General features: G+C 39.0%; 1 protein-coding gene across 5 annotated transcripts in view; it reads right to left on the reverse strand.

Moving 5' to 3' along the window:
* The window catches only part of kcnq2b (potassium voltage-gated channel, KQT-like subfamily, member 2b), a 21,334-nt gene extending 12,065 nt beyond the window's left edge, over window positions 1-9,269 (reverse strand). For all 5 annotated transcript variants that reach the window (XR_008559546.2, XR_011520152.1, XR_001572911.3 and 2 more), the window contains exons 1-4: window positions 8,916-9,269; window positions 1,128-1,278; window positions 581-671; window positions 285-411 (exon numbers count right to left, since the gene is read on the reverse strand). Coding sequence is in view for 2 of the 5 variants with exons in the window: in XM_015958359.3 (XP_015813845.1) it covers window positions 285-411; window positions 581-671; window positions 1,128-1,278; window positions 8,916-9,048 (502 nt within the window). In the remaining 3 variants the exon portion in view is untranslated. The remainder of the gene's footprint in view (window positions 1-284; window positions 412-580; window positions 672-1,127; window positions 1,279-8,915) is intronic.
* Between the last annotated feature and the right edge of the window lie 314 nt (window positions 9,270-9,583).

Raw genomic sequence — 9,583 nt, forward strand, 5'->3', positions numbered from 1 at the left:
ATTAAAATTACATTTCATTTACAGGCACTGGTCACCTTACAAAAAGACATGACAAAAACTTACAAATAAAACTACAATTATTATATTTTATAAATAGCAGGACTGACAAACCAGGGAGTGTTGACTAGAGTAAGCCAGTTTGAACAGGTGGGGTTGGATTTGAATACTTTAACAATGTTAAGATTTCTCAAGTAGCCCCTCCTCAGATTTCTGCAGCTTCTAGCTGGACAACAAACACATCTTTAAATGATGAGCCAGTTTCATAACTGAGACACCCGACTCACCTATGACGCAGAACGGTTTTCTGGCAAATTTGAGTCGTCCTCTCCATCCTCGGTACCGACAGCAGCAACCTGCGGCCCATATCCTGACCATGTACTCCACCCCGAACACCACGATGGTCACCACTTCCTGTCACATAAGCATCAGACCCTTAACTCACACTGAGCCAAGCCTGCTGGAGACAGGTACATGTGTGCTCTCTACTGGGTGGCTCATTTACAGCCTGATCGACCCACTGATTGCCTGGCTTTGGCTGACTGTTGGTGCAGAACACGTTACTCTTATGACAAGTGCTCACCAGGATGTAGAGGGCGTCCTCTGAGCTCTTCTCGTACTCTCTGATGGTGGAGAACACAGACAGAACCAAGCAGGAGAAGACCAGCAGGAACCTGATTACAGGAAATCAATGAAGACAGAAGAACTGATGTCGGATGAGAGAGCTGGAGGAGGTTTCAGGCTGAGACACCCGATCTGAAATCTGTCCTCAGATATTGATCCCTGGGTGTAAACTCTCTGAACTGACAGCAGCATTTCTATTTACAGGATAAATCAGGAAATAAATCGTAAATAAATGGGAACAAGAAATTCCAGAGGAACAGTCCTGATGATAAACATCTCGTAAGGACGATGGTTTTGTTTGGACCCTGAACTCTGATGTTCTGACTGGGTGTTCTCAGCAGAACATCTGAACTTTCTGGTCCTTCATGGAGATGTTTTTGTCACATCTTAAGGTGCCTGGAAGCTGTGGGGATGTTTTCTCCAGCTAATGAGCTCTGGTGAGGACTAATGCTGCTTTAAAGGTAAACTGGTCTGTGGCCAGGTGTGCACAGGTGTGGTGTATTTACACGTAGGCATGATAGATGAAGGCCCATCCTCGCGGTCTCTCCAGGACATTATAGAGGAAGTTCTGCAGCCGTCTGTAGAGAGCGTTTCTTTTAGGAGGTTTCTTTCCTCCAGAGACGCTGCTGCGTTGCCGCCGAGGACCTTCGTCCCCACCTGGAGAAGAGACAGGTGTTCAGCCAAGGCTTGTGGATCAAAGTGAAGCACTTCCGAGGAATGCTGACACCGAGGCTGGTGGATTTTCTAGCAAAGGTCTAAAGAAATAAAAACTCTGCTGTAGTCTGCCCTAAGCACAGACTACAGCAGAGTTTTAACCAGCACCGACAGACGCATGCACGTTACACCTGTTCTCGCAGATCTATGATGGCTCCTGGCCAAATTTAGGATTCAAGTCTTGTTGCCCATCTCCATCCTGTCTGGCAGACCTGCTGTCTCCGTATGTTCCCACTCGTCCCCTTGGTTCAGCAGATCATCTGCTGCTGGTCGTTCAGGAGGTGCGGTACAAATCCCGGGGGGCCGTGCCCTCTCTCATGTAGCCCCCTCACTCGGAACACTCTGCCCCTCCGTGTGCGTTCGGCTGCCTCTGTCAACAGGTCCAGGTCTGCCCTTAAAACACACTTCTGCAGCCTTTCCTCCATGAAACTTTACGCGAAACTCCAGCACTGGTTTTACTTTTCTTCATTTAGTTTTTAGGATTCAGTAGCTCCCTTTTTTGTTCACCTTGTTTGGTTTTATTTGTGCCATTTCAAATGGTTTTTATCACTCGCTGCATTGTGCTGCTGTTACCTTTGACCAATTTTGTAGGAATTTTTATCCTTGATTATTTATACTGTCTTCTGTATTTTACCCATAGACTGTACATACATTACCTGATTTCCATGTTTTCACTTTGTTTTGCTGCACAGACGTAGTTTTGGAGGGGACAGGGGGGACACGTACCCCCCTCTTTTTCCAAAGTCAATCTTTGTCCCCTGCACTTTTTACCATCCAAAAACAATATTACACTATATTGAATAGACAAAGGTTGAGCTCTAGGACCAAGTGGAAAACTGTTTCCCATTAGAACCGCCCATAAACTCATCTATTAGCTCTGCTGATACTTGCTAACGTGTGATTGGCTGTTCTCCACATTGTAAACAGGACATTCTCATTCTAGTTTGCCAGTTGCCAGGGGGGTATTCCAGATAGCGAGTTTAGAACATCAGGATCTCCTGATAAATCCCTGCTTGACAAAGCGCTCCCCTCCCCTCCCAATTTCACAAACGATTCTCAGGTGGATTCAATCCCCTATCTGCAATCGAGGCATCCATAGGCAGCCCCTGTTAATCGATGCTAGGAGGACTACAACTTCAGAACTAAAACAGAGACCATGAGCTGTTTGAGTAAAGCTGTATAGCTGGAGCTGTTTAGTTAGAACATGCAGAGTTTACATGTTTCCATGGCAATGCCAGTGTCGGTACAGGATCGGCTCGGGGTCCTTCGACTGCCGATGACGTGACATTACTGCAAATCTACTCGGCTTTCACACACACGTTTTGGAAAGACGTCTGCAGTTTTGTTAATAAATTCTTGTTTGTTAACACCTAAATGTTTACTTCATAATTGTAATTTGTTAATTAAATACCATATTATCTTTGTTTTGTAAAGAATGTGAAACTGCATAAAACCAACATCGGACTGACAAAAAATAGAACAGTTCTTTTATGTGAAGCCATATCTGTTTGTATTAATGTAGAGTTCGTCTGTATATTTCCTTAGTTGTTATCTAAATGCATTCTTTGACTCAAAATATTGCTTGGTGTCTTTCAATTAAGTTCTTATATTTTATTTTGCCCCATTTCATCATCAAGAGCTTTTGAGGGTCACCATTTATCATTTGCTTATATTTTACATTTCCTTTAGAAATTCAAACATATTTTCTCCAAAAAGTGTTGATTTTTGGACTACAGGACTACAACCGCTAGGACTACGACCGCAAATTTGTTATGACCAATCAAAATCATAATGTGATAACGTAGCGTCCATAAGCTTCATGTTCAGCCAATCAACTACTTTGATGTCTTCTGCTGTCGAAGGACCCTGAGCCAATCCTGCACCCGAGCAGATCCTGTACCTACACAAGAGGAAGGCAAGATGGCGGATGGAGCAGTCGTTCTATAAGGAGCTCCGGTAGCAACCTCAAAGAATGGTCTAATTTAAGATCTGTTATCACTTAATGATTAATGGAAAATCTCACCGGAAATATAAAACTACCCTCTACAACTAGAAGAACTGGTATTAACTAAACAAGAGTGGGTGAGGGCCATACATGAAACAAGAAGAAATGGCTAAAGCTAACAGCAAAGCTCACAAAACCCTACTAACTCACTACCTTGGTTAGGAGAATATGGACACCAACTCAAGAGGTAATAAAAACCCACTTTCATCACCCTGCAAAGTCACAACGTCACACAAAAAACAAAAAGGAGGAGAAGAAACCGACTCTAATGTATCCAACAGTGCGCTACTAGCCGCCATTGAAGGTCTACAAAAAATGATGGAAAGCTTTGGCGCTAACCTTAAACAAAATACACTCTCCATCTCTAACATTGCCAAAGTGGTTGAATTTAACTGCGCTGAAATTCAAGACTGTAAAGACAAAAATAAGCAGATGGAAAAGCAAATAACTCAGCTGAAAACCACAAATGAAGTGTTAACCAAAAAAGTTGACAACTTGGAAAACAAAGCTTCAAACCTTGACCGATACCAAAGAAAATGGAACCTACGGCTCAAAGGGTTAAAAGAGGACAAAGAGAAAGACACAAGACAAAGTGTATCGAACATCATCAAAAAGATCCAACCCAGCTGGAAGGAGAAGGTTGACATCATTCTGGATTCTGTTCACCGTATCGGCCCCAAAACCCCTGATCACCCAAGACAAGTCATCATACAATTCACCAGCCGTGTCTACAGAGACGAACTTTGGAGATCCACTAAACAACATCCCACCTGCAGAGAGATCAACATCCGATTTGCCGAGGACCTCACCAAGGAGGACCGTGAAGCACGTCTTGCTGCATGGCCTAGGGTGGAACAAGCGAGAAAAGCAGTGCTGAAAACCACCTTTAAAGGTCCATATGCCTTCATCAATGGACAGCGTGTTACACCCTAGTCAGTTTAACATAAACTTATGTAAGGGAAAATGAGACCACATATGTTTATTTATATATACGTCTATGTAGTTGTGTGAAAATACAGATCCGCAAAATGTTATGTTGTACACTCAGATGACCATTTTTGGGGATTGCTACCTAGGTTCTCTTATTACTTTAGGTTAGCTCATCCTATATTGTTCATTTTTTGTTCATTATATGATTGTTATAAACAGAAAACTTTTGTTAATCTCTATTAATGCTAGAGAGTTAAGAGATATTACTAAAAGGAAAAGCCTTTTCTTATTCTGCAAAGGGAAAAATGCCATGTTTACCTTTTTACAAGAAACTCAATCTAAACAAGAAGACAGCAACTTTTGAAATAATCAATGGGGAGATGAAGCCTTTTTTTCTCATGGTTCTTCTAGGTCAGCTGGGGTTGCAATCCTGTTGAAAAACTTTGAAGGTAAAATTATTTCTATTGAGAATATTGTTGGCCATTGGTTAATTCTTACCATAAACATAGATTATTCAATTTTTATCCTAGTAAATATATATGGAAATAATACCTTAACTCAAAATAAAATATTGCTGGAAGAAATAGGTTTACGGTTAGACCATCTAAAAGCTAAATACTCTACCAATAATGTCCTCATTGGAGGCGATTTCAACCTTGTTCAGGATGAATTTCTGGATAGATGGCCATCCAAATTTGAGACATGCTACCCAAATCCATTATTTACCAACTTCTGTTTTGAACATAATTTTATGGATATATGGAGACACCTTAACTCAGTCACTCAGAAATTCTCATGGTTTAATTAAACTAATAAATCAAGGATAGACCATTGGCTTATTACTAATTCATTTTGTTGTATGACTTCATCTCTGAATATATCTGCTGCCCCACTAACGGACCATTACCTTATATCACTGAAAATTAAACTGAAAAACAACACTTATAGAATAAACAAATATTGGAAATTTAACTCTTGCCTTCTCCAAAATGACCATTACTGTGAAAAAATAAAGTCACTTATTACAGATATTGTAAACTCAAAAGAATTAAACAGTCCAACCACTAAATGGGAATTTTTAAAATATAAAATCAGACAACTTTCCATTTCATTTAGTAAGCAACTTAAAAACGAACTTCAGGTTTTAGAATTAGACATCACACAAAAATTAAACTTATATTGTAATAAAACAAACCCATCTGAAATAGACAAACAAAATGTTCTAACCCTTCAAATAAAGTTGGATAACATGTACATACAAAAAACTAAAGGAGCCTTCATTAGATTGAGAGCCAAATGGATTGAGGAAGGTGAGAAAAACACAGCTTATTTCTGTAACCTAGAAAAAAGAAGACAACAAAGAAATTCTATAAACTCTTTACTAATAAATAATGTTGAATCCACAGACGAAAAATTAATAGGACAAGAAATATTCAACTTTTACCAAAATGTATATACTTCCAAATTTTCAGCCCCTAATTCTCATGCTTTTCTAAACCATATTGATTCCTTCATCCCTAAAATAGATGACTCCTTCCAAAATACCTGTGAAAAGGAAATTATGATGAGCGAACTAGATGATGCAATCAAACGGTTAGCGATTAATAAAGCACCTTACGGCCTTACAGGCAACTTCTACCGTCACTTCTGGGAGGATATAAAACCTTTACTTTTTGAAGTTTTTTTCGGAAATCTTTAAAAATTCTACTCTTCCACCCTCAATGAGACCAACCATCATATCTATCACCAAACCAGGCAAAGACCCAAGAATTATTGAAAACAGACGACCCATCATACTTAGAAATTTGGACTATAAATTGCTTCCTTACATATTTACATTACGCCTCCAGTCAGGAATTTCAGATATTGTCAGTGAATCAATATCCAGTTTTCTAAAAGGCAGATCGATCCATAATAATATTAGATTGGTAATGGACATAATTGAATACAAAGATCTGATTATTGACAACAGATTCATACTTTTCTTAGACTTTTACAAAGCCTTTGACTCTGTAGAACATCAGTGCATCAGTGCAGTCTTAGAACGCTTTGGTTTTGGTTTTGGTAAGAACTTTATCAATTTAGGCAAAGGCCTATATGACAACATAAACAGCTGTGTCATCCTACCAAAAAACACCACCCCTAGATTTAATATTAATGTTGGAATCCCACAAGGTTGCCCAATCTCACCATATCTCTTCATTCTGGTTACCGAAATGTTGGCATTGTACTTAAAAAACTGTGATAACATCGCAAAATTAAATGTTCCAGGCACTGATCTAATTATAAGTCAACTTGCAGATGACACCACTCTTTTTTTAAAGGACTCTAAACAAATTTCTATAGCCATCCAAAAGATTCAACTCTTCTCTGATGCTTCAGGTCTGAACCTAAATCTAAAAAAATGTGAACTTCTAGCCATTCACGACACACCGTTAAAAGAAATGCATAATATCCCTATCAAATCTGAGGTTAAATATCTAGGAGTGACCATCAACAAAAACCCTAAACTTAATCTAGTCTTAAACTTTGAAAATAAACTCAAAGAAGGAGATTCTAAACTTAACCTGTGGCTCCAACATAATATTTCTATTCTAGGTCGTATTTATCTCACCAAAATGGAATGTTTATCAAGATTAGTTTACCCAACCTGTAACCTTGCCTTACCAAACTACCTAATTAAAAAATCAATCAAACTTTAACTTTATTTGGAGAAACAAACCACACTACCTTAAAAAGGCTCATATGACTAAAGAAATAAAATATGGAGGTTTAAGGGTCATTGACTTTGAATGTCTTAATGGCACCCTAAAGATTAATTGGTTAAAATTTTGGTTAAATCACCCACACGCCTTTTGATATAGTACTCCCAATTACATCTTTAACACAATTGGTGTCTTAAAAATTCTTCTAACTGACTACAATATAAACAAACTCCCCATTAAACTTTCAGAGTTCCATAAACAATTCTTATTGTATTGGAAAATGATATATGTACATAACTACTCACCACACCCTATAATCATTTGGAACACTCAATTTATATTGCACAAAAACAAATCACTATTCTATAAAGACTAGTTAGAAAACATATGGTCTATTATACACTTAATGGATCTAGATGGTCAGCTCTTGAATTATGACAATCTCTGCAGATGATACGATTTTACTGCTTCTGAACTTGACTTTAACAGGTTACATAATGCACTTCCAAAACAATTTATAATCCAAGCCCAAGAAAATCTAAAACATCAATGTTCTATTCCAACCCTTCCTATCTTATCTATTAAAGATCTTCTGTTAACTGACAGAAAATACAAGAATCTTACAATAAGATCAGCCTTAAATGAATCTCTATTTCCTGGAAAAACAAACAAAAATAACAATTTACAAATCTGATAAAACGTCTGTTGACAAAATAGGAACTATCTACCTAAAATTACCTATACCACCGAAAGCTAAAGAAACCCACTTTAAAATAATGAATGCAATCTTCCTTTCAAAAGAATTATTAAGAGCTCGTTTTAATATTGATAGCAACAACTGCTCTTTTTGGGAAAATCACATAGAAACTATAGATCGTATATTTTACGAATGTCAGAAAACACAATTGTTCTGGAAAAAGCTAGAGGTGTGGATCAAAACTAAAATACCCCTCCCAGTTCACATCACTAATGATATTTGGAATTATATTCAATAATAAAGATAAAGAACTCTGCTATAATATCATCCTCTGTTTAGCCAAATTTTTTATCCGTAAACAACAAATTTTACAATCATCCCCTGTCTTCAATGTTTTGTTAATAGAATTTCAATTATATTTAAAATCCCTGAAACACCTCGACAAATATGGCGAAAATCTATATAACATGTTAGCGGAACTTCCAAAGTGATTTCCTAATTCTATATGATAAATGCTGTACACTCATTGAAAGCTGTACTCTACTTGTTCTTTATGTTCGCCTCTTGTTGTTGTCTTTTTAATGGATATTTACAAACGTTATAGCAAGTTACCTGCTCCTTTTGCATTTAAGTTTTGGACTTAACATTGTCAAAGTGCCATGTTTGTTTGTAAATTTACTAAATTAAAAAATAAAATAAAAGATCCTGTACCGACACCGGAAGTCTGCCTCAGCTCTTGTTCCTCCACATATTTTATTCTACTTTTCATCATTTATGTGTTGTTTTGATGCTCTGCTCCTGAGTCTGGATGTGCAGAGTTTAAAGAATACTTCATGGTGGTCACACGAGACCTCCCTTCCCCCTCCCCAACACACACACACACACACACACACACACACACACACACACACACACACACACACACACACACACACACACACACACACACACACACACACACACCTACTGTCTAAACTGCATCCATGTTTTGCTGATTTGTTACAGCATTTGGCTCTTCTGTCTACAGCACTTTGGTTAGCTGCTATTTTGAAATGTGCTTTGTAAATAAACTGGTTTGGTTTTAAACAGTTTCTCTCAGGTGATCAGTAAAGTTTACCTGAACTGATTTAAATGGATTTTATTTAAAAGGCTGCGTCGCTCTCCTGAACAGGAAGCACAAAATAAATGTTAATCAAATCCTGGATCTTCTTTGCTACCTGAGCGCGCGCTCGTTAAGCCTCACCTGCTATCAGCAGAGCTCCGTCTCTGCTGCTTTCCGTTCCTCCGGCCTCCAGACCGACGAAGCCGACCTTCAGCTTCTTCTGGTCGGTCTGCGCTCCGGGAAACACACCGCCGTTCCGGGACTTCTGCACCATGACAGAGACGCGCACCGATCCACTGACCGACCGGAACCTACCGGGACCCACCGGACCGCACACCGAGCAGAGCGGGCGGCAGCATCTCCACTGCGGAGCGGAGGAGGAAAGAAGATGGAGGGATGCAGGAAGAAAAACCGCAGAGTGGAAGACGAGCAGCAGATTGGCTGATCAACTGATTGTTTTCCTCCTCTCACATTGGCGTAAACGGAATTACGTCATCAGGTAACGGGTGATCAATCAAATCAAAAACAACTCCATGATGTGATGCGTTTATTGATTATATATCTTTGGTATTAAACCTGAACGTGGTTTCCAGGGCAACCAGAAGAGAGGGAGGCTGAGTCAGAGAGGAGGACCCTGATTGGCTGGTCGGGGTGTTTCCATGACGTCTCTCCTCCATGATGGTCAAATGTTAGACTGGCTGACTAATGTAAACATCTTGCTAGGCAGCATTAAACATTAAACAACATCACTAGTCAACAAAAAATGGCGAATCTGACAGTAACAGACGAACACCATTTGACATAAAATA

The sequence above is a fragment of the Nothobranchius furzeri genome, chromosome 3, assembly GCF_043380555.1.
Source record: "Nothobranchius furzeri strain GRZ-AD chromosome 3, NfurGRZ-RIMD1, whole genome shotgun sequence".
NCBI classification, from domain to species: Eukaryota; Metazoa; Chordata; class Actinopteri; order Cyprinodontiformes; family Nothobranchiidae; genus Nothobranchius; species Nothobranchius furzeri.